The 26,779-nt window shown below is 41.3% G+C and overlaps 1 protein-coding gene across 6 annotated transcripts in view; it reads right to left on the minus strand.

The window, feature by feature from the left end:
* LOC109908525 (myelin transcription factor 1) overlaps positions 1-6,062 on the minus strand; it is a 32,413-nt gene extending 26,351 nt beyond the window's left edge. For 4 of the 6 annotated variants that reach the window (XM_031794041.1, XM_031794040.1, XM_020507178.2 and 1 more), the window contains exons 1-5: positions 5,659-5,947; positions 1,524-1,618; positions 640-694; positions 485-515; positions 164-229 (exon numbers count right to left, since the gene is read on the minus strand). In XM_031794041.1, the coding sequence (XP_031649901.1) occupies positions 164-229; positions 485-515; positions 640-694 (152 nt within the window). In that variant the 5' untranslated portion in view covers positions 1,524-1,618; positions 5,659-5,947. The other 2 variants (XM_031794038.1, XM_031794039.1) reach the window with 2 other exon arrangements.
* Positions 6,063-26,779: the final 20,717 nt, after the last annotated feature.

Genomic DNA, 26,779 nt, shown 5'->3' on the forward strand with positions numbered 1-26,779 from the left:
ACTATTGAATTCCCCTTCAAGTGTATATTTTACACTATACGTTGAATTTGTTATGGCACTTCTTATCAATGACGCAAAGTTGAGATGTATTTAAAAAACTGTGTTAGCATAGGAACTTGAGTGCTAAGAGTTAGTGGTAGTTAGTACAGTTAGTATATCATACCTTTTGTGTCGTGAATATCTCCCACTGACATGGCCTGAACCATCACACCCAGGGGTGGGGCAGCTACTTAGTGATACAAACAGGAAACAAACGTTTGTTTTCTTCATGTTGCGCAATGGATACGTTCAAACTCTGTATGTGCTTTCCAGTTCATCACCAGCCCAGTTTATTTGCTCTGAATATCTGCATGCTCTTGTTTAAGTGCACTGGGCCGGACTAAACCAATATTACATTTATCAGGACTGGGCTACATGTATACAGTAATAGGAAAAGTGTGTCTATGAATTTAATACCGTAGCATAAAACATTGTCCTCTCTCACCTTAACTCTGTTCCCACGAGTTCACTGGGTACTGGAGAGTAAAAAGACAAACAGTGAACATCAAAAGACACACTTTACGCTAAATGCACTCCAAACGAAGCTGTTTCCATTAGTATCATGCGTTTGAACGTGCATGTGTGTGGCCCCCAGCTCACCTCTGATGCCTTTTGACCGGGTCCGTGTTCTTGTTTCTGCTGCTTCCTGACTCATCTGAAACACAAAGTGTTATGACTGTGCACTCACTACCTCTCTTTCTCTCTTTCTCTCTTTCTCTCTTTCTCTCTTTCTCTCTTTCACTCACTCACTCACTCACTCACTCACTCACTCACTCACTCACTCACACACATACATACTACATAGGCACACAGGTACACATATTGATGCTCATACACACACACACACACACCCGTTACGTACTATATTCTTTCCATGTATGGCAAGTTCATTTCATTACATAATGTAAATTTAATTGGCGGTGTTGTTTGTTGTTGATCTTATTTGAGTGCAAAATTTGTTTAAAAAAAAATGTGTACACAAAATGATACACAGCCTCACTTTTTGAGTGACTTCTCTAGAATTATTCTCCATCATCAATCCATACAGTACCTCATTGCAAGTACCATAGCAGTATAATTTCATCTTCCCCCCGTCTTCCTCTTCCCACACACAAGTATTTTAAAGCACAGATACATCCATAACCAAACACATACACATAACATTCATACTGAATTCAAAGTGAGGTGAAACCTCCCCTCATCCTCAATGGAGCAAGATCTGGTTACAGAAGCAGAGTCCTTATCAACTCTAATAAAAGCTTTTAAACGGAAAAATGTATGACCTCCTTAAGTTTAGGGAGGGAAGCAAGAGGGCGGAGAGAGGAGTAGAGTAAGATAGATTTGTGTGAAATGGGAGGGTCACGGTTTCTGACACCACTCGTCGGTATCACGAAGCCTTAACTCTCTATTTCTCTCTGGCTCTTTCTCACACAGACACAGGCACACACGTGCACGCACACCAACACACACACACAGCTTCTCACTTTGATTCGCAGGCTCCTCTTGGTCTCACAGAATCTGCTTATTCTGTCCCCTCGTGTCCACCTCTGGTTCAGCAGCTGGCCTCTGAACTCATTTTCTATTGGAGAGGAGAGACATTGTACACAAAGTCATGGTTATACATCACCTGCATAAAGCATAAATACTTAGTTAGGCCTACATCCTAACCCGTTACGTACTATATTCTTTCCATGTATGGCAAGTTCATTTCATTACATAATGTAAATTTAATTGGCGGTGTTGTTTGTTGTTGATCTTATTTGAGTGCAAAATTTGTTTAAAAAAAAATGTGTACACAAAATTATCATTGTAAAGCACCCCAGAAATTATCTCATGTTCAATCTGGACAGAGCTATAGGTTAAAAAAAAAGGTGGACGGTTCATAAGAGGGTGATAAATAGCCATGACTCTTATTAAATTATTATTATTGTTATTGCACCCACTAGACTGTTGCACCCACTAGGCTATAGAACGATATTCTAATTCTACGATGACACAGCGTTACACCCGTGAACAATGACCAAAAACCAGTCAAAAGTTTGGACACACCTACTCATTCAAGGGTTTTTCTTTATTTTACATTGTAGAATAATAGGGAAGACATCAAAACTATGAAATAACATAGTAACCAAAAAGTTACCAAAATCAAAATATATTGTATATTTGAGATTCCTCAAAGTAGCCACCCTTTGCCTTGATGACATCTTTGCACACTCTTGACATTCTCTCAACCAGATTCACCTGGAATGCTTTTTCCCAACAGTCTTGAAGGAGTTCCCACACATGCTGAGCACTTGTTGGCTGCTTTTTTTTCACTCTGCGGTCCAACTCGTCCCAAACCATCTCAATGTGGTTGAGGTCAGGTGATTGTGGAGGCCAGGTCATCTGATGCAACACTCCATCACTCTCCTTCTTGGTCAAATAGTCCTTACACAGCCTGGAGGTGTGTTTTTGGTCATTGTCCTGTTGAAAAACAAATGATAGTCCTACTAAGCGCAAACTAGATGGGATGGTGAATCACTGCAGAATGCTGTGATAGCCATGCTGGTTAAGTGTGCCTTGAATTCTAAACAAATCACTGACAGTGTCACCAGCAAAGCACCCCCACACCATCACACCTTCTCTTCCATGCTTCAGGGTGGGAACCACACATGCGGACAGATTTCCACTGATCTAATGTCCATTGCTTGTGGTTCTTGGAGCAAGCAAGTCTCTTCTTATACTTGGTGTCCTTTTGTAGTGGTTTCTTTGCAAGGCCTGATTCATGCAGTCTCCTACGAACAGTTGATGTTGAGATGTGTCTGTTACTTGACCTCCGTGAAGCATTTATTTGGGCTGCAATTTCTGAGCCTGGTAAATCTAATGAAGTTATCCTCTGCAGCAGAGGTAACTCTGGGTCTTCTTTTCCTGTGGTGGTCCTCATGAGAGCCAGTTTCATCATAGCGCTTGATAGTTTTTGCGACTACACTTGAAGAAACCTTAAAAGTTCTTGAAATTTTCCAGATTGACTGACCTTCATGTCTTCAAGTAATGATGGACTGTCGTTTCTGTTTGCTTATTTGAGCAGTTCTTGCCATAATAAGGACTTGGTCTTTTTCCAAATAGGGCTATCTTCTGTATACCACCACTGCCTTGTCACAACACAACTGATTGGCTCAAACGCATTAAGAAGGAAAGAAATTCCTCAAATGAACTTTCAACAAGGCATACCTGTTAATTGAAATGCATTCTGAGTGACTGCCTCATGAAGCTGGTTGAGAGAATGCCAAGAGTGTGCAAAGCTGTCATCAAGGCAAAGGGCTACTTTGAAGAATCACAAAAATAAAATATATTTTGATTTGTTTAAAACTTTTTTGGTTACTACATGATTCCATATGTGTTATTTCATAGTTTTGATGTCTTCACTATAATTCTACAATGTAGAAAATAGTACAAATGTAAGAAAAACCCTTGAATGAGTAGTTGTGTCCAAACTTTTGACTGGTGCTGTATAGCATAGGCACTCGACCCAGCTGTTTCATTTTAGGCCTACTATACATTACGAACTACATCCACACAGCTATTGCCTCATGTGGGCACCTGGTACCTTGGAGCTCCTCATACGTTAGGACTCTTCAACCCTGTACCTGGAGAGCTACCATTCTGTAGGTTTTCGCTCCAACCCTAATCTAGCGCACCTGTTTCTAATAATTACCTGGTTGATAAACGGAATCAGGTTTGTTTAATCTGTTATTTACAATCGTGTGGCTCAGTTGGTAGAGCATGCAGCTTGCAACGCCAGGGTTGTGGTTTGGACTCCCACCGGAGACCAGTACGTGAAAGTACGAAAATGTATGCATTTACTACTGTAAATCGCGTCTGATAAATGAAAAAATGTCTAACCTACAGGAGGGTAGCTCTCCACGAACAGGGTTGGGCTGTGTGTGAGATTCGCCCAGAAAAATGTGAGAACAATACAGAAGGCCTGCACGTGTGTTATCACTAGAGCTCTCAGTTAATCACTGATAACTGAGGGATAGCCTACAGATCATGTTGCGTAAAACATGCAGCAATGTGCAAAAAATATGTATAATTGTGTACCATATTAGGCCTACCTATGATTACGCCTGCTATATGGATGGACAGTTAGCCCAGTAACTGGTGGTAATTGTGTTATTTGAGGAATAGGCTTTAATAAACCAGTCATGAAGCATATATGCTAAAATATTTAACTGTACAACGGAAATGCATATCCGCTTACCAGAGCAGCTAGCCTACCAAAAGCATAGCCCTCGAACATGCTATTGTTCTTCTGTATTGCACATAATGGAATTAGACCTAAAAGCATACTGTAGGACACATTTGAATAGATTCAACAAAAAATATATGATTGTGGGTTTAAAGAGAACGGGGCTTCGTGTCTTTGTTTATCGTTATTGCACAAAAACACAACGGCGCTCGCTGTCCATGGTGCTAACACGACCTAACACACTCACTCTGTATGAGAGGCTATGGCACCACGCCTTCGATTTAATCAGCCCTTGCTGTAGAGAGAGAGAGAGTGAGCCTTCAAATATCAAGCTTGGGTGGGTTTTTCTAGTGCTACTATATTAATAAACTCGTTATAAATGGCACTCTGAGCGCACTTAGCCCCGGGAGATGGTGACATTTGAGGGGCGCATCGACTCTCGGAAATGTAGCTCCACCTCCCCCGTCTCCTACCGACACACTTTACAGTCATCGACACACAACCTCCTGCGAGCCGAGTAGCAAAGCACTAGGCAAATTATACAGTAACGCAGAAGTAGGCCCATTGCAAAGCCACTTTGTCACAAAATAACATGCAGGTTTGGGCCTTAATTGGTCACCGAGTGAACATCCACATACAACTGAACTACAAAGACAAAAAACTGAAGAGATAGGAACAAGAAAAGTAGGCAACATTGCGTTTATTAAAGGCCTATGCCTCTCTTGGTTGCAAAAACATAAAAGACTTTCACAATAGCACCCTAAATCGAAACAAATATGCCTGGCTTCAAATATTATTTGATATCTCCTACTTTTTCTATAGGCTCTTCATAATGTAAAGGAAGGGTAAACCACAAAATACAATGGCATAGGCAACTGCACAAGGCCTACAGCTTTCAAACTTATCAACATTATGATTTTCTCCAAGTTTCAGTAACCCTAAGCAACACTCAATCGGCTACAAGTCACACATTAATGTTTTTACAAACTGTGAACATTATAGCTTATTCTGAAACTCATATCAAAACGATAAACGTTTTTTTCAAGGGGAATATCCAGAAGAGTTCAGTTATTTGTCCGAATTGACATTCTCTGGTCGTTTGGATTACCTTTGGATTACCTTTGGATTAACAGAACTGTGTATTCTGTTTTTTCAGTCCATAATGTATATGATACTGAAGGTTATGTGAAATAAGATTAGTGTTTTATATAAATGAGCAGCCTAAGGAGACCGCATCTTTAAGAATTAGGACCGGGACGTCCATTACAGAAACCAAAATATATTCGCGAAAGGATAGGTTTACAATCTGATTTCAAACGAATTTGGGGAACATAATAATGTAACTATATACTGCAGAATTGTAAACGTAATATGATTTATAAATAGCCTACCATTATTGAATGGTTCTGGTTGCTTCGTTGTTTTCAAGTAGGCAAAACGGGCTTTCTGATCCCTATTTCAACAACTTCTGCTCAGCATTGGATACAACGTCCACAACATCCCCGCACCGCCCTCATTGACCGTTAGAGACATCAAACATAATCCGGAGCTGGGTGCTCTTCCGACAGTCTCCAGTTTACAAATGCGGCATTACTCCAACTTTAAATGTAGAATAGCCTACACCAAAATACATAAGCAAAAAAACATGGCTTCATTTGCCTTTGTCAGCGAGAATACGTAATATTGCCTTACCTTTCGCTCATGGTCCCTTGTTCACCCCTCCCCCATACTCTGACATCACCATAGCAAACCCCACAACATAGGCTAAGAGGGGCAGGGCTTCGGGTACTCCAGTTAATTTTTGATATCACTTATCATGGTGCATCAATCATAAATTATCTTTAGACTCGACACCCTCAATCAACATCAGTATTGAGGCAAATCTAAGCACCGTGCAAGGATCTTGAACAGTTCAGTGTCCCGGACAGCGCTTGGGTGGCGCGTGCCTTAGTTTCAGGACCATGGACAGTAGCTAGACCACTCTGCTAAAACTGCCTTCCATAAACATGACATTTGGTCTTATAAGTTTGATAATTACTCTTACAGCTCAATATAAACCAATTTCCAATGCACACCGATAGAAAACCCTACAAAGTTACATTTAAAAAAACATCGGCTTTTGACGTTATAATTTATTTAACTAGGCAATTCAGTAAAGAACAAATTCGTATTTACAATGACGGCCTACCCCAGCTAAACCCGGGCAAATTGTGTGCCGCCCAATGGGACTCCTAATCACGGCCGGATGTGATGCAACCTGGATTCGAACCAGGGACTGCAGTGATGCCTCTTGCATTGAGATACAGTGCCTTAGACCGCTGCGCCACTTGTTCATTGAACACTTCGAATTGCATGGGGTCTGTTATAGACAACGTCTTCGTAGCACGTTGTGTAGGCATCCAATGTATCAAACGAAAAACGTTTGTTTTGATGAAAATAATATAATGTAACATTAAAAAAAACATCAATTTCAGAAGTAAGTTTAAATATATGTTAATAAATGCTAACATAGCCACGAATATAAGACAGTAATCGAGGTCTAATCATCGAGGTCTAATCATCAAATCATGCAGCCTATACAAATTTAGGAACCCAATCAATAACATAGGAATAGGCTAAAATGAATTAGTAGTTTACACTTTGGAGTGCATGTAACTAAATGTTTTTACTTATTGGGCATAGGTCTATAGCCTAGCAGGCCTAGTCTATATCCATCAGACCTCCGGTTGCAAAACTAGAAAAAAATCATCCACATTTTGGCACCGTTAAAAATGAAGTAACTTCGAAAGAGTTTTGCATATTTAAAGAGACTCACCTCCTCTTCGGTTACCAGCTGGGGCCTTTTTCTCCCCCATCTAATCTCAGGCACTTCTTAAAGCCCCAGTGCAGATGGACAGCCCTGCTCTGGAATACAATCAGCGTTGGATCTGCTGTGACTAGGACCGGCTGTATAAATATTACATAGGGGGCGACCGACGAGAGGGTAGGCTACACTTTCGACTCCCCACCAACAGATGGACCAATCTGACAGACTCCCCCACCCCGCACAAAACTTTTTTAATACGCCTGCAGCCTGACGTCCCCTATACAGAGTTAAGAGCCACTAATCCCTGAAGGGACACAACTTTCCTTTGTCTAACAAAGTGTCTGGACGGAATGTGAGTTCAGGAAATCTTTGGTCAGCACAAAGGGCCTTGTGTGGTTAGGAGTCAACAATTTTTTCTGTTGATATAATTTCGGTCATGTAGGCTACAGAAACACTTTTCATAAACAGCTGAAAATCAGCAACTGTGCAATTAAAAAATATATATTTAATTGACCTTGTCTGCTAGTTTTATAGAGTGGTGAGGAGACGGAGGAGCTCCGCTGACCCCTAGTGTCCGGAAGTAATTTAGCCATTCATTGTCGTCAATGCACTCTGTCGAGTTGCTATTTTCTCATGTCGATTAACTCGTGACATTCCTCGATTACTCGTGATATTAATACAGTCCGATTTAATCAACAAATATGATAGCCAGTTGAAAAAAAGGTTAAGGTTACAAGCAGTGGTGTAGTGCAATTTTTATTTATTTATTACATCATCATTTCTCAATCAAAGTTTGTACTGACAGATGTAGCATTGCATATTATTAGCCTATAGAATATGATTAAAATGCATCTTCCATTTGGAATGTCTGCCTATACTCACATATATTGTCTCAAGAAATGTTATATGTTTAAAACCCCTAAACAGCAAGTTCGGCATAGGTCTACTTAATTTCAAAATAGGCCATCATCACTGTCAATGACAATTCTTCACATTTTACCAGTGAATGCCCAAACTGCGTCTGCATGCCAATCATTTGATCTCAATCAGTTTCATTGGAATATACATTTAGATGACTGTTTCCTGAGCAAGATAGACCAGATGGTGTTAACAAACAAATCGAAGCACGCATATTGTCTAGTGGCGCGCGCTGTTGAGCTTTGAGCCGCATGAGAAAATAAATGCGACTATTCAGCTTCAGTTTACTATCCTAAAATCTCACTAGAAACTATGAGATGTTATGCTATGTTATTATATTCGGTTCTGTTATGTAAAATATTAATTCATCGTTAACCTACGTGATCTTGCGGGACATTGATTTAGCTTCAGAAATAGGCTAATTTTCCATAAATATTTTTTACCAGCTCCGTGTATTCTCAAATTGAAAAAGGTGAGGGTCGCGCTCTGGCAGCACTTAAAATACCTCGGTGCAAGACTGTGTAGGCCTACATTTCAAGCTGTGTTGGTAAAATCACTACATATCCCGTCGAGCCAAGCGGGGAGAGGCTGCCCGTTTCCACAGTTCCAAGAACAGTCAGAAACGTCCAGCAAACCCTAAGCCAATAACGCCGGTGGAGCCCAAATCTGAACTTGGATCCGATTTAAGTACCAGTGATATTTATTCGTTTTATTTTATCTTTATATAACTAGTCAAGTCAGTTAAGAACGAATTCTTATTTACAATGACGACCTAGGAACAGTGGGTTAACTGCCTTGTTCAGGGGCAGAACGACATATTTTTACCTTGTCAGCTCGGGGATTCGATCTAGCAACCTTTCGGTTACTGGCCTAACCACTAGGCTACCTTCGCCACTGTCGTTCTCCAACCAATCATGACGCTTCATCAAAACAATAGAACAATAAATAATGTAAGTTAATTTCCAGCGATTTTTTTGTTACATGATTGTATAAGTTTATGAAGTTTGGAAATGAGGACGAAAACTAGCACAGTTCAGCTAGCCAGCTAGTTTAGCCAGGGAAGACGGTCGTCACTAGTTACCACAACCATAAAGTCATAACCCCCATTTACAATGTATCTTCTTAAAATATTATTTCAAACCTAACCCAAACTTTAACGCTGACCTCACTGCGTGTTAACCTTATACCTAACCCTAACCTTAAATTAAGACCAAAAAGCAAATGTTTTGTTTCCCTGAATGTTTACGATAGAGCCAATTTTGATTTTGTAGATGTGGTAAATATTGTGAACGAGGGAAAAGCAGAGAAAAATAGTTTGGGTTTAGTGCACAATTCAGGAGACAGATTGTGGTTGTCATGCCCGGAGCTGGAGGCGAAAACTTTGATTAAACGTTTCAGAGACTGAATTAAATCAGATGACCTATATTTAAGGACAGAGAATCAATATACACTACTGAAATCAGCTGTAACTGTCAATATTACAACAAAGCTTAAAACATGTTTGAGTGAACCCTGAATAGAGAAAATGATTGGTGAAGTCACTTCCTGACATGGTAGACTCCTCCTCCTCACTACTCTATAGCTGCCGTACATTTTGGGTTAAAATTACATTGTGTAAGTAGAGTTCATGAGTTATTGTAAATTAAATACAAAGCAGCCACCTTGACATAATTAGACTGTTTAAATAAAGTGGACGCCACCTGTTTGTGTCTAGTAGGCCTAGTGGCTTGAAGATGTTAGCCAATAGATGGGTTAGCTGACAATTCACGAAATTGATGTGCGCGCATCCACGGGGCAGAAGCCAGCTTGTTGTGATTCTTGGATGGCCAGTTTGCTAGCAGGAATTACAAACTGTCATGTGAGGAATTGGATCGTTTAATCTTGTTCTTGATACCATCATGTCTTGTTTTGAGGTGTTTTGAATTAAATTCGCTAGCTAGCTAAACAACAGCTGTAACCATGTATTTGCGAGACTACAAGTGGCCATTGTGCAAATGTATTTATGTTTTCAATAAACAGTGGAGAATAAATATTCACTAGTTTACATGTTGACAACATTCTAAGCCAACCCTGTCTGTTTTCTCCCATTGTTCCGCACGCGTCGGTTTTGTTGCTAAACAACCAACCCGTTTATCCATCCTAGTGATAAACCAATGCAAATACTGACACTTTCCTTACAACCAATAGGCTACTGTGTCCTTAAATGAGTCACTTGGCTATACAGCCTACGAAATTAACAAGTAAGTATTGGATTAAACATCTATAGGCTAAATCAAATAATGCAGCATAAACAGACTATAAAAGAATTCAAATTATTGAATAAAAAACATGCAAGTTTAGGCTACAAAAAAAGAGCAAGACCTATACTAACATATAAATTAGTGAACGACCGTCACTTCTGCTCCTAACCTGAGTTCAGTTAGCCATCAACACATATCTTACTGAAGAGAGAAAAACAGATAATACATAGGCTACTTACCTAAAAACGTTTTACACAGCTTCATCTTCTTTGCGGTGAAATTTCCCTTTGCTCACTGCTTCAAAACACAAGCAACTTGACTTCATACTAAATAAAGTTGGTTAGAGAAACTTATCAGTCGGAGAGGGGGTATTGGGCAGCTGTCGGGTTGAACCAATCAGAGGCCACCGGTCCTGTTATTGTTTCCTAAAACAGCCAATGAGAGCGGCGCACACTGTCAGCGTTCCAAAACAATGCTCATTGAAAAGGAACACAAAGGGGTCGTGGACCCCAGCAAGTCACAAGTCTAATCCGACTTCTTCCCTTTCTCTCATTGCAACTCCTTAAATATGCTTTAGCTTTCAATGTGTTACTGAAAACAGTGGTGTAAAGTACTGAAGTGAAAATACTTTAAAGTACTACTTAAGTAGTTTTGGGGGGTATTTGTACTTTTCTATTTATACTTTTGGCAACTTTTACTTTTACTTCACTACATACCAAAAGAAAATGACATACATTTTACCTGACACCCAAAAGTATTTGTTACTATTTGAATGCTTAGCAAGACAGGAAAATGGTCAAATTCACACACTTATCAAGAGAACATCCCTCCCTGGTCATCCCTACTGCCTCTGATCTGGCGGAGTTACTAAACACACATGCTTTGTTTGTAAATTATGTCTGAGTTTTGGCTATCCGTAAGTAAATTAAAAAAGCTACAAAAATGGTGCCGTCTTTTTCCACCACTGACTGAAAGGAAGCTTTCATTTCTCAGAATGACTCCCTCAGAATCGTGTCAGCAGGTGAAAGGTAGGCACCCTTTTGCTGCAGTATGTAATGAAACTGATTATAATACTGAAGGTGTGTGCAAAAATGCACAATCAGATTAATTTAGTCAATAAAATCATGTTGGTAGCACTTGTGGTTATAACATGGCAATAGTGTGTCACTCCAGTGTAATATCAGTCTAGTCTATCTAAATGTATAGGTCTAGTAGGCCCACTCATAGGCTAATGCAAATTCTGTTCGCCTGCCCTATACCCTTAAATTCAGTGTAGTTACGTTCTTCTTTCAAGGTAATACACCACACAATGTTGTACTATAGCACTGCAACATGCTACAGAAAGGTGTGGAAATTCACTCAAATAGGGGTGAATATGTCCTTCTGTGTGTTGAGACTGAGTTCCCCCCCCCCCTCCCCCCATAGACCCCTATGACAGATGGCCTGCAGATATTGATGACTGCAGGCTGCAGCCCCCCTTCCCCCACCTCCTTTCTGACAGGGCTTCTGGGTTGTCCTCAAGGCATTCTGCAAGCTCAAACTTTCGAGAGTTGAGACATTTATTGCTGAGACCTGATTGTGATTACCCTGAAATTAACTTGTTTTTATTTTGTAGTAAATAAACTGTATTTATGTTTTTCATCAATATACTTTAAAAAAATCTGATGTTGTATGGGCCTATGGATGGGAGCTGTGAGGAGGCTTGATGACTGATGGCCAAGTCCTGTTATACTGCACGCACATGCACCCCCTGCCCCCTGCACACACACTCAAGTAAGAGTCTGATTACCATAACAAAGGCCGCTCACACTTTGGGGTGGAGCCAGCAGGATGATTTCCAGGCCATTGAGCATGAGGCTGCCTAATGAGCGTGTGTGTGCCGCGCATGTGCTTGTGTATGTGAATAGTGCTAAAAAGGCCCTTTGCCACAGCTGTCACTCCAGTGTAATATCAGTCTAGTCTATCTAAATGTAATGTAAAAATAAGGACTGCATCAATATCCCTGCAACAATTAAATTATTATTTGAAGATCACATACCCAAAAATAAAATGTCTGTTTTTGGATTTTGTGCGTAGGGATCTATGAAGTGATGCAAAGTCGGAAGACTGTTCTAAAAGCTATAGGTTTAAAAGGTACCAGGTGGTAAACAGAAACCTACATTCGGATAAGAATACAACAAGAATGACAAATGTTCTGTTCTTAAAAAATAATCACACTTAAAATGACAAAATATTGATGACATATTTGGTTTTGCTCTCAAAGCTTTAGTAGTGGGTGGATAGTATTCTGCCAAGCCCTGCCAAATAAGCTTAGCAGATGTCCCAAAGTTTACTTTGGGGGGGGGGGGATATACACATAAGGCAATTCTAGGTCTTGTGGCATATTTTGGTTAAACTATCCCCAATTCAATGTAATTGCAACCCTCTGCATCCACAGTGCATTCTTCCATCACATGTGCAGTGCACTCTTCCATCACATGTACAGATGATTCTCAAGATCTTGCACACTAATGAGATGCTATTGAGGCCACACTACTACACTGTCTGAACCAAGGACTACATGCTTTCTGGTAAGTTTTGATTACAAAACTGGGTGGGGTGAATATATTTTACATGACATACATGATTTTTTTGTTATCTAGTAAATAGTAGTCTACAGAGAGGTGTGTTTAAATCATTTTTAACAATTTTTAACAATTTCTCCTAGTTAGTTTTTGCTATCATGTGGGTTTTAGCTTGATTGAGTCTGCTAACTGAGGAGTGTTAATTCACCTGTTTCAATGCATGTTTCATTTTAAAACATTTATCTTACAAAGGAGTTGTTTAATCTAACTGCTTAACTATTTATCTGTACATGGAATTGTATTCATTTTTTTTTTACTCATATTTTTCTAATCTTAACAGGAAAATGCCACGGGCACTATCTGATGTGTGAATACATTTCACTGCAGCTAATGTAGAAGGAAAAGCTGTGTACATTTGCAAATACTGTATGCAAATACATATGCCAAATCATATGTGAAGAATGCAACAAAGATGCAGAATAATCTGACCAAGTGCATATAGTTCCCTCAGCGCTCACAACAAGCAACCTCTGACAAAAGTCCCTCTACTTCTACTCGAGGTGAAAATTATGAATCAGACACCTTATTGATAGCAACAGCTCACGGTCCTCCTGGAACCAGAAGTTTTTTGATTCAATGGAGGAACGTAGTCAGGGAAATGCTGATAAATGTCTTGCTTGAGCTGTGTAGGCAACTGGTTCACCTCTGATGCTCACAGGCAATGTGTATTGGAAGAGATTTCTGAATGTTCTTCGCACAGCATACACCCCTCCAACCAGACATGCTTTATCTACTCATTTTACATTTTTTATTTATTTAGCCTTTATTTAACCAGGTAGGCAAGTTGAGAACAAGTTCTCATTTACAATTGCGACCTGGCCAAGATAAAGCAAAGCAGTTCGACAGATACAACGACACAGAGTTACACATGGAGTAAAACAAACATACAGTCAATAATACAGTATAAACAAGTCTATATACAATGTGAGCAAATGAGGTGAGAAGGGAGGTAAAGGCAAAAAAAAAGGCCATGGTGGCAAAGTAAATACAATATAGCAAGTAAAACACTGGAATGGTAGATTTGCAATGGAAGAATGTGCAAAGTAGAAATAAAAAATAATGGGGTGCAAAGGAGCAAAATAAATTAATAAATTAAATACAGTAGGGAAAGAGGTAGTTGTTTGGGCTAAATTATAGGTGGGCTATGTACAGGTGCAGTAATCTGTGAGCTGCTCTGACAGTTGGTGCTTAAAGCTAGTGAGGGAGATAAGTGTTTCCAGTTTCAGAGATTTTTGTAGTTCGTTCCAGTCATTGGCAGCAGAGAACTGGAAGGAGAGGCGGCCAAAGAAAGAATTGGTTTTGGGGGTGACTAGAGAGATATACCTGCTGGAGCGTGTGCTACAGATGGGAGATGCTATGGTGACCAGCGAGCTGAGATAAGGGGGGACTTTACCTAGCAGGGTCTTGTAGATGACATGGAGCCAGTGGGTTTGGCGACGAGTATGAAGCGAGGGCCAGCCAACGAGAGCGTACAGGTCGCAATGGTGGGTAGTATATGGGGCTTTGGTGACAAAACGGATTGCACTGTGATAGACTGCATCCAATTTGTTGAGTAGGGTATTGGAGGCTATTTTGTAAATGACATCGCCAAAGTCGAGAATTGGTAGGATGGTCAGTTTTACAAGGGTATGTTTGGCAGCATGAGTGAAGGATGCTTTGTTGCGAAATAGGAAGCCAATTCTAGATTTAACTTTGGATTGGAGATGTTTGATATGGGTTTGGAAGGAGAGTTTACAGTCTAACCAGACACCTAAGTATTTGTAGTTGTCCACGTATTCTAAGTCAGAGCCGTCCAGAGTAGTGATGTTGGACAGGCGGGGAGGTGCAGGTAGCGATCGGTTGAAGAGCATGCATTTAGTTTTACTTGTATTTAAGAGCAATTGGAGGCCACGGAAGGAGAGTTGTATGGCATTGAAGCTTGCCTGGAGGGTTGTTAACACAGTGTCCAAAGAAGGGCCAGAAGTATACAGAATGGTGTCATCTGCGTAGAGGTGGATCAGAGACTCTCCAGCAGCAAGAGCAACCTCATTGATGTATACAGAGAAGAGAGTCGGTCCAAGAATTGAACCCTGTGGCACCCCCATAGAGACTGCCAGAGGTCCGGAGAGCAGACCCTCCGATTTGACACACTGAACTCTATCAGAGAAGCAGTTGGTGAACCAGGCGAGGCAATCATTTGAGAAACCAAGGCTGTCGAGTCTGCCGATGAGGATGTGGTGATTGACAGAGTCGAAAGCCTTGGCCAGATCAATGAATACAGCTGCACAGTAATGTTTCTTATCGATGGCGGTTAAGATATCGTTTAGGACCTTGCGCGTGGCTGAGGTGCACCCATCAGCTCTGAAACCAGATTGCATAGCAGAGAAGGTATGGTGAGATTCGAAATGGTCGGTAATCTGTTTGTTGACTTGGCTTTCGAAGACCTTAGAAAGGCATGGTAGGATAGATATAGGTCTGTAGCAGTTTGGGTCAAGAGTGTCCCCCCCTTTGAAGAGGGGGATGACCGCAGCTGCTTTACAATCTTTGGGAATCTCAGACGACACGAAAGAGAGGTTGAACAGGCTAGTAATAGGGGTGGCAACAATTTGGGCAGATGATTTTAGAAAGAAAGGGTCCAGATTGTCTAGCCCGGCTGATTTGTAGGGGTCCAGATTTTGCAGCTCTTTCAGAACATCAGCTGAACGGATTTGGGAGAAGGAGGAATGGGGAAGGCTTGGGCGAGTTGCTGTTGGGGGTGCAGTACTGTTGACCGGGGTAGGAGTAGCCAGGTGGAAAGCATGGCCAGCCATAGAAAAATGCTTATTGAAATTCTCAATTATGGTGGAATTATCAGTGGTGACAGTGTTTCCTATCTTCAGTGCAGTGGGCAGCTGGGAGGAGGTGTTCTTATTCTCAATGGACTTTACAGTGTGCTGGATGCAGTTCAACAGAGTTCAAGTGAAGGTCAAGAAAATCATAGAGAAAGCAATCATCAATCATGCAATCATCTCTGATGGGTGGTCGAATGTTCGTGGGCAAGGAATAATTAACTGCATCATCTCCAACCTGCAACCAGTATTCTACAAGAGCACAGACACAAGGGACAACGGACACACCGGTCTCTACATTACAGATGAGCTGAAGGCAGTCATCAATGACCTTGGACCACAGAAGGTATTTGCACTGGTGATAGACAATGCTGCGAACATGAAGGCTGCATGGTCTAAAGTGAAGGAGTCCTACCCTCACATCACACCCATTGGCTGTGCGGCTCATGACTTGAATCTGCTCCTCAAGGACATCATGGCACTGAAAGCAATGGATACACTCTACAAGAGAGCCAAGGAAATGGTTAGGTATGTGAAGGGGTCATCAAGTTATAGCAACAATCTACCTCACCAAGCAAAGTGAGAAGAATAAGAGCACCACATTGAAGCTGCCCAGCAACACCCATTGGGGTGGTGTTGTCATCATGTTTGACAGTCCCCTGGAGGGGAAGGAGTCTCTCCAAGAAATGGTCAAATCACAGTCTGCTTATATGGACAGACCCATCAAGAGGATCCTCCTGGATGATGTATTTTGGAAGAGAGTGGTAAGCAGCCTGAAACTCCTGAAACCTATAGCAGTAGCCATTGCAGGGATTGAGGGAGACAGTGCCATCCTGTCTGATGTTCAGACTCTGCTTGCAGATGTAAGAGAATAAATCCATACTGCCCTGCCCACTTCACTGTTGCTCCAAGCAGAGGAAACTGCAGTTCTGAAATACATCAAAAAGCGTGAAGACTTCTGCCTGAAGCCCATACATGCTGCAGCATACATGTCAGACCCCAAGTATGCTGGCAAGAGCATCCTGTCTGGTGCGGAGATCAACAAGGCCAATGGTGTCATCACTACCATGTCTCGCCACCTTGGCCTGGATGAGGGCAAGGTTCTTGAAAGTACACTTCCAAGCAAGGGCTTTGGGATGGAAATGCAATATGGCAGCCGTGCCAACATATCTCATCAGCCACCTGCTGGAAGGGGCTTGTGATCTGAGGCTCTTTCCCCTGTTGCCTCCACCATCCTCCAAATCCCACCAACATCAGCCCCCTCAGAGCGCAACTGGTCCTTGTTTGGGAACACACGCACCAAAGCACGCAACAGGCTGACCAATATAAGGGTTGAAAAATTGTTGGCCATCTGGGAAAATGTGAGCATTTTTGAGGCTGACAGCGAGACATCCATCAACAAGGTTGGAAAGTGACAGTGAAGATGAGGCCTCGGAGTCTGATGTTCAAGATGTGGACATTGAGGAGGTCCAGGGAGAAAACATGGAAGCCTGAGGGGAAGACAACCAAAGCTTTAGTTTCTAGACTATCATTTTACAGATGTATGTTGAAAACGTTTTTGGGAGATGCGATGGATCATTGGGGATCATTCAATATTCCCTTTCTTTTGTTGTTCAGTAAAATCATCCCATGTGAAGAGTCATTTAATTAAAGTTAATTTGTAACTAAAGTGTTTTTTATTTCTATTGGAAGGATTTGCTGTCTCCATATGATATGGTGAACATATCCAATGCAAAAAACATCTACATTTAAATGGTATTAATATTAATTTGCATATATTTCTGTTAATTCCCATATATTCCCGTTAATTCCCGCGGAAAATTTTCACCTCTGAATATTCCCCAAAATATGAATATGACAATGTGCCAACAGTCCTCTGTTTTTATTAATCCCGCAGCTTCCCAATGAGACAATTTGCCTTCTTCTAGATGTTCATGCCACCTGCCCTCATACACCCTTCCATCCAGCTCAGTGCCCCCCTTCCCGACCCCACTTTGCACCCCTATTCATACCTCCCTATTTAAGCACACTCACTTCCTGTTCTGATCATTTTTGTTTCTTTCGCCCGGCAATACAGCTGCCCCCATTCCCCCTCCTTAAAAAATAAAGCCTCTGGAAAAATATAAAATCTACTTGCAGACTGCTCAAGCCCAGATATTATCACTGTTGGACCTGATATCCTCAAAGATTGAGTGACACCGGCCCACCTTCCGAAGTATCCATGGTCATTTGAAATATACATTCCTGTCGCCATGCCACAGGGTCAAAGGACTGGGTGTATAGGCCATCAGGCACCCGTAGATCGTTAACCAGGTGTGCTGATCCCCCCCCCTTCTCATCCAACTAGCTGGGCTGAGTTGGCATCTGTATCCAAATGACTTTAATGGTATATAGATCATGTATGGAGGGTGAGGTGATGTACGGACTCCCCCATACTTATGCACTAAGAGGTCAATTGTGTGAGATTATAACCAGCTTTCTATGGCTGTCATCCTTGCCATTGACATTTTAAGATATCGATTATGAAATTGTTACAAATGAAAAAAATACTTAAAATGAGTAAATCTGTGTATATATTTTGAACAGTAGTTCAAAACTGGCATTTCTATTTATACATTTAGTTTTTACTCCTTTTTCTCCTCAATTTCACGGTATCTTGTCCCATCGCTGCAACTCCCGTATGGACTTGGGATAGGCGATGGTCGAGAGCCGTGCATCCTCCGAAACACAACCCAGCCGAGCCGCACTGCTTCCTGACACAACGGCCGCTTAACCCGGAAGCCAGCCGCACCAATGTGTCGGTGGAAACACTGTACACCTGGCGACCGTGTCAGCGTGCATTGTGCATGGCCTGCCACAGGAGTCGCTAGTGCGCGATGGGACAAGAACATCCCTGCCTGGACTCAAACCAGGATCTCTAGTAGCACAGCCAGCACTGCCTTAGACCACTGCACTACTCGTGATGCCCAAAATGGGCATTTCTGTGTGTTTGTTATTAATGTTTCAGCAGAAGGTAGCCTAGCGGTTAAGAGCATCCGGCCAGTAACTGAAAGGTTGCTGGTTTAAATCCCCAAGTCGTCTAAGTGAAAAACCTGACATTGTGCCCTTGAGCAAGGCACTTAATCCTAATTGCTCCTGTAAATCGCTCTGGATAAGAATGTCTGCTAAATGACTAAAATATAAATGTTTCCCCATGCATGCTCCAAGATTTATTTTTTACACACAAATCTAACCCCTCAAATAACACAATAAACAACACAATATTGCATACAATGTTTTCATATACAGTATTAGAATGGGTGGATAAATGTTTATGTCTAGATCGCACAGATTGAGAAAATGTATTAATGCTTTCAAAAATGTTTAACGTTATACAATAATGAAAGATTTGAAACACTGTAGCCTGTCTTCTGATCATAACTCACTTTCCACCATTTGCTGATACAGATTTTCCTCTAGTTTCACCCCTTGAGATCACAGGGAAACAGTACACCTCTGCCAGAGTGCTGGGGGCACTGGGCAGCACTTCCAGGTCATGCTCTGGTCGAGTAGAGAGAAGCAGTTTCACGATGGGCATTCGCACGGGTATTTCTTTGACCCTTGCCTGTCCACACAGAGGTGCATGATAACAGAGGTGGGGCTTCCCGGGGGGCTTCTCTTTCTCCTCCAGTGGGAGCTCAGGTGTTGGAACAGGGCTGACCTCTTGAAGAGAATGAAAGGGCTGCTTGATTATTTACTGGAGTTGAATGTGCCACTTGTGCCTCTCCCAAAGTGTGAGGGGAGACACTGCCAACATAGAACAACTCAATTAAACAACCCTAATAATCACACATCGCCTGCATATAATTGATTACATTGCATGAGCAACAGGCTTAAACATACATTATCTCAGTATATATTGAATGTATACATGTGCATCTGTGTGAATTTGAAGTATTCTTGACAGGGTTACATGTCCATGTTCCCTCTTACTGCTCACTGACAAACTTCTCTCACCAGGAAAGAGGAGGTGAAAGGTGAAACGTGGACCTCTTCAGAGCCTGACTGTTCTAAACACAGAACAAACAAACATGTGCAAAGGAGTGGGTCTACAGGGCCGACCACCTGGAGGTGAACTCACTAAGAGTCCTATAAAAAACCTTCTGCCAGCACAGCAAGCCTTGCACTGTTCCCCCACCAACACAATTATAACAAACACTACTACCGCAGTGAAAAGAGAAACCTGCCACAATAGGAGCCTCTAATTAGTAGAGCACTGCCTAATCTCAGTGACATATGCTCCTAGAATAAGAAGAGATGGAAGAAGAGGATCGGCCCTGGGCATTAAGACAGAAGGCCTGGTGAATTACTCCTGAGACAGAAAAACAACAAAACAAAAGAAGGGGAAAACAAACCAATACTGCCCAGGGCTCAAAGAAGGAAAGAGGAGATGAAGGGAGAAATTATATTCCCTCCACTTCTGTATCAGTTTCAATCTCATTTCTCTATGACAAAAAAAATTGAAGTCTGAAGCTTACAGTGGTGAACACTGGTATAGAAATTATGCATTTACAAGTAATTTTTGTTAACATACTAACAATATTGCTTTTCATTGTTTCTTAGGTTGGTAGTGCAGTGCACAATTGAGTAGAACATTTAATGCAAAGACATTTCATAATCTGTCATGAAGGGAAAAGTTCAGTTTTATTTCAATAAGGGGACATGACATAGTATCAATAGCATCTAAGACTGAATTATTTGAAACAAATTAAAAATGTTCACTAAAACACAACATACGAGAATTATCCAACAACAAACTGATTTAAAATAATTATTTTATGGTAAGACCGCCAGTGCTGTCAGTATGGTACACACAGGTAAAATGGTACACACAGGTAAAATGGTACACACAGGTAACATGGTACACACAGGTAACGGTAACATTAGTTTGAAAAAAGTGGCAGTCCATAACTCACAGGTTGAGCAGCCTTGTCATGTAGGGCAGGGATGGGGAACTGGCGGCGCGGCCCAACTTTTGTAGGCCCGTGGACCAATTCCCCGAGACTCAGTCTGGGTCTCAACTTACTGTTGGGAGTTAAAGAAATAGAGTACACAAGGGGCAATTTGGAAATTTGGTTGTGCATCAGCAGTTGTTCTTTTGTTATGTCAGTCACTGACAGTCACTCACACATGTCAGCAAAAAAACATGGGATTTGTAAATTAGCCTAGTCAGCTATCTAAATGTGAAGTAATCATGGTCGAATTACCGACCAGGGGCAACACATTGATTTTGTTAGTCACTCTTACTTAGATATCATATTAAAAACTGCAAACATTTCTCTCCACCCTATGGCAAAATGTGTTAGAATTGCAGGAAACAAACTCTTTAACTTCCATTTTTGTTTAGGGCCCCCAAAAGGCTAGGGCTGGCTCTGATTGCATGTGTGGGTATCAATACACAGTACCAGTCAAAAGTTTGGACACAAGGAATTATTTTTACTATTTTGTAGAATAATAGTGAAAATATCAAAACTAGGAAATAACACATATGAAATCATGTAGTAACCCCAAAAAGTGTTGAACAAATCAAAATAGATTTTAGATTTTAGATTCCTCAAAGTAGCCACCCTTTGCCTTGATGACAGCTTTGCACACTCTTTCAACCAGCTTCATGAGGAATTTTCCAACAGTCTTGAAGGAGTTCCCACATATGCTGAGCACTTGTTGGCTGCTTTTCCTTTAGTCTGCAGTCCAACTCATCCCAAACCATCTCATTTAGGTTGAGGTCGAGTGATTGTAGAGGCCAGGTCATCTGATGCAGCACTCCATCACTCTCCTTCTTGGTCAAATAGCAACTGCACTTGAACGTTTCTTCAAGTGCAGTCGCAAAACCATCAATGCTATGATGAAACTAGCTAGGACCACCACAGTAAAGGAAGAGCCAGAGTTACCTCTGCTGCAGAGGATGAGTTCATTAGAGGTAACTGCACCTCAGATTGCAGCAAAAATAAATGCTTCACAGAGTTCAAGTAACAGACACATCTCAACATCAACTGTTCAGAAAAAACTGCGTGAATCAGGCCTTCGTGGTCGAATTTCTACAAAGAAACCACTACTAAAGGACACCATTGAGAAGAAGAGACTTGCTTGGGGCCAAGAAACACGAGCAATGGACATTAGGACGGTGGTAATCTGTCCTTTGAGATTTTTTGTTCCAACCGCCGTGTCTTCGTGAGACGCAGAGTAGGTGAACAGATTATCTCTGCATGTGTGGTTCCCACCGTGAGGCAGGAGGAGGAGGTGGAGTTGTGCTTTGCTGGTCACACTGTCAGTGATTTATTTAGAATTCAAGGCACACTTTACCAGCATGGCTACCACAGCATTATTTGTTTTTCAACAGGACAATGTAAAGTCACCTTGTCCTAGATAGATTTACACAGCCTACATGAAACAGCCTTTATTTGAAGTGTTTCTACTATCCCCAACGGAAAAATGAATGGTGGAAAAACGATTGGAACCATTTCCCTGTTTGACCGCTAGGTTTTATTGGTATAAACCCCTCGAACACGCCCACAAAACAAAACACAAACCTATTACCCGCCTGTGTAAAAGAGCCAACTTCCTCTGGATGTTTTGTTATACAGATAACAAAAGATGCCGAAAAGCTGCTGTGTTGTTCAATGTGAAAAATCCTGACCTATGGTTCACAATGCTCCCACATAGGGAAATAGAGCCTGCGTGAAGAGCCCTGTGGCTTCAGGCTATTCGGCATGGGAGAGTGGGGACCTGGTGTCCAAGTAGGCTACAAGTAGCTATGTGTGTGAAAAACATTTGATCACAGGTAGGACATTTAACTTGTTTAGTCTGTTTGTAACTCCACCCACTACTTGTAGCTGTATAGTCTATTTGTGTTGTTAGTCTTGGCTAACTTAATGTTCAGGTCAGTAGCCAGTTGGTAGCACTCACTCATATGGCTGGTAGCACCATCACGAAAAGGGGCATGAGGGAAGCCTTATAATAAACATTTTCTAGTAGTGAGAATGCTCGGGAGCAAGCAATGTTGAAAAGTTAACTTTTGTTGTACTGTTGTTGTAAAATGTTGTTTTGTAATTGACTAAAACAAGCAGGTGACAAGAAAATTGCACTTGAAAAAGGTCAAGTTTATGCTGTGAGCCAATGGGGTACCCACAGTTTGTTTTCCCCATAGGCAGGCAGGGCCGCCACGTTCTATCTATACTGAACAAAAATATGAACGCAACATGTAAAATCAGCTGAAATAAAAGATCCCAGAAATGTTCCATACACACAAAAAGCTTATTTCTCTCAAATTCTGTGCACAAATTTTGTGCACAAATTTGTTTACATCAAGATAATCTCTCTACCTGACAGGTGTGGCATACCAATAAACTGATTAAACAGCATGATCATTACACAGGTGTATCTTGTGCTGGGGACAATAAAAGGCCACTCTAAAATGTACAGTTTTGTTACACAAAACAATGCCACAGCACAGATGTCTCAAGTTGAGGGAGCGTGCAATTGGCATGCTGACTGCAGGAATGTCGACCAGAGCTGTTGCCAGAGAATGCCATGTTTATTTCTCTACCATAAGCCATAGGAGGCCTATGTCGTTTTAGAGATTTTGGCAGTACATCCAACCAGCCTCACAACTGCAGACCATGTGTATGGCGTTGTGTGGGCGAGCGGTTTCAACGCTGTGAACAGTGTGCCCCAATGTGGCAAGGGTGTTATGGTATGGGAAGGCATAAGCTATGGACAGAGAACACAACATCATATTTAGCTTACGTTGATTGGACTAAATAGTTTTTGGTACCAATCATTGATTGAATTATTTGTATTATTCTTATGATTATGAGGAATAGTTACGAACCTAAATGACTCAAGGATGATTCCTATTGACTTCTTATTGAACTGAATTGCTGAATTACCTAATTATGTTAATAATGAATGATTGTTATGATTTTTATCTTTGTGATTATGAATTTGATTGGATACATGTTATTCTGTTTCATTTGTCACGGTATTAGACTAAGCAGAGGTGATTTGGTGATGTTGAAATGGTGCTGGAATAGTGGAGGCAGCTCCTGTTTTCTTTGCAACTGGTAACTCTCTGTAGTTCTAAATCAATAGTTGTTTAGTGGTCCAAAAATGTTGGAAACATTAACTTGCTTGACCATGCTGTTGGTCATGTACCTGTCTGTTACTCTAGAAAAGGCCCATGGAGTTGGTGGATTCATGGCCACTTTAATTCATGGCCACTTGCTCAGCTGGGCCAGGGGCGCATTAATTAGGTCAGGTGATATGTCCGACTGATCTCAACTCATTAAAAGGAGGAAATCGCCATCGTCCGATCTCGCTGCTTTCTCTTCCTTAACTCCGTCTAATCCATAAATGATGTGCATCCATGAATGCACATAAGTCCACCGACTCTGTTACCTTTCATCTGAACTATCTGTTGCGATCGGGAGAGCGGGCCATCAGTTATTGTTCATAGTTATTACCGCGTAGCCGGCTTGGAGCGCACGCATCAAACCTATTGTGTAATGTAAATGGTCAATGATCACGGCCCTACAGATCATCACATGCCAATTATGCCATCGATATATGGTTAATATGTAATGAAATTACATGTACAGTTGAGGTCGGAAGTTTACATACACTTTAGCCAAATACATTTAAACCCAGTTTTTCACAATTCCTGACATTTAATTCTATTAAAAATTCCCTGTCTTAGGTCAGTTAGGATCACCACTTTATTTTAAGAATGTGAAATGTCAGAATAATAGTAGAGAGAATGATTTATTTAAGCTTTTATTTCTTTCATCACATTCCCAGTGGGGTCAGAAGTTTACATGCACTCAATTAGTATTTGGTAACATTGCCTTTAAATGGTTTGACTTGGGTCAAATGTTTCAGGTAGCCTTCCACAAGCTTCCCACAATAAGTTGTGTGCATTTTGGCCCATTCCTCCTGACAGAGTGTAATGTGTGTAATGTGTTATCTTTGACACTGTTATGCAAGCAGATAGTACTTCAACCACACAACATGTGCACCCAAGATGAACTGAAGTCTTATCAGAAATGTGTTTCCTGGTTTTTTCAGCTTTTCATTTCCTTAATGGTCAAACTGATGACATTTGGACATTTGCATCGGACCAATCTTTCTGCATTTTATCCCCAATCCCTAAACAAAACAGACAACTTTACCAGTGTTAACTAGATTACTAATGCATTTATTCTATAGATTTAATACATTATTCTGTTGACCACTACTTTATTAGTCTTCTGGAGCGACAAGTTATGACAGAATAGAAGCTGCATGTATTAAACTGTAGTTGACAAGCAAATGGCCTACCAAATGTCGGAAATTACAAGCCCGAAACTTCATTTAAGTGATAGTAAATGAATTATAGTAGGCTAAATTATTATGGTGAATCGAACTGCACAGGTAAACTACTTCTTGAAGTGATTTGTTTGACAATCAGATGACAACATCATCACACAAGATCCATATGCAAAACTGAGCCTGTGCAGACTGCAAAAACAGTAAACAGGATAAGATGTTAACATGCCACAGTATCCCGTCTTAGATCATTATATGCCAGGCCTCTTATCAGAGTTTCTCATAACCGAGATACAAGCTTTTCTGGTTATTGTAAACGATATATGACGTTTATGTGCCTCAACTCAAAAACAGAATAAGCCACTTAAGTATCCCAAATAATATTGGTGTGCATGTAAACGTGGTCAGTGTGGAAAGAATAGGGTGTTGGTATAAACACAAAACATGAGTTCTGGGGTTAACACAGGTTTAGGAGATCTTACACATTTTGTTCCATGAGATAATATCAGTCAGTTCACATTACCTTTGTGAATTATGGCCTTTATGAACCTTTTTTTGTTTACAGTTGTGGCCAAAAGTTTTGAGAATGACACAAATATTAATTTCCACAAAGTTTTCTGCTTCAGTGTCTTCAGATATTTTTGTCAGATGTTACTATGGAATACTGAAGTATAATTACAAGCATTTCATAAGTGTCAAAGGCTTTTATTGACAATTACATGAAGTTGATGCAAAGAGTCAATATTTGCAGTGTTGACCCTTCTTTTTCAAGACATCTGCAATCCGCCCTGGCATGCTGTCAATTAACTTCTGGGCCACATCCTGACTGATGGCAGCCCATTCTTGCATAATCAATGCTTGGAGTTTGTCAGAATTTGTGGGTTTTTGTTTGTCCACCCGCCTCTTGAGGATTGACCACAAGTTCTCAATGGGATTAAGGTCTGGGGAGTTTCCTGGCCACGGACCAAAAATATCGATGTTTTGTTCCCCGAGCCACTTTTGCCTTATGGCAAGGTGCTCCGTCATGCTGGAAAAGGCATTGTTCGTCACCAAACTGTTCCTGGATGGTTGGGAGAAGTTGCTCTCGGAGGATGTGTTGGTTTTATTCTTTATTCATGGCTGTGTTCTTAGGCAAAATTGTGAGTGAGCCCACCCCCTTGGCTGAGAAGCAACCCCACATATGAATGGTCTCAGGATGCTTTACTGTTGGCATGAGACAGGACTGATGGTAGCGCTCACCTTGTCTTCTCCGGACAAGTTTTTATTCGGAGGGGATTCATCAGAGAAAATTACTTTACCCCAGTCCTCAGCAGTCCAATCCCTGTACCTTTTTCAGAATATCAGTCTGTCCCTGATGTTTTGCCCTGGAGAGAAGTGGCTTCTTTGCTGCCCTTCTTGACACCAGGCCATCCTCAAAGTCTTCACCTCACTGTGTGCAGATGCACTCACACATGCCTGCTGCCATTCCTGAGCAAGCTCTGTACTGGTGGTGCCCCGATCCCGCAGCTGAATCAACTTTGGGAGACGGTCCTGGCGCTTGCTGGACTTTCTTGGGCGCCCTGAAGCCATCTTCACAACAATTGAACCGCTCTCCTTGAAGATCTTGATGATCCGATAAATGGTTGATTTAGGTGCAATCTTACTGGCAGCAATATCCATGCCTGCGGAGCCCTTTTTGTGCAAAGCAATGATGACGGCACATGTTTCCTTGCAGGTAACAATGGTTGACAGAGGGAGAACAATGATTCCAAGCACCACCCTCCTTTTGAAGCTTC

This window comes from Oncorhynchus kisutch, linkage group LG17 (genome assembly GCF_002021735.2).
Source record: "Oncorhynchus kisutch isolate 150728-3 linkage group LG17, Okis_V2, whole genome shotgun sequence".
NCBI classification, from domain to species: domain Eukaryota; kingdom Metazoa; phylum Chordata; class Actinopteri; order Salmoniformes; family Salmonidae; genus Oncorhynchus; species Oncorhynchus kisutch.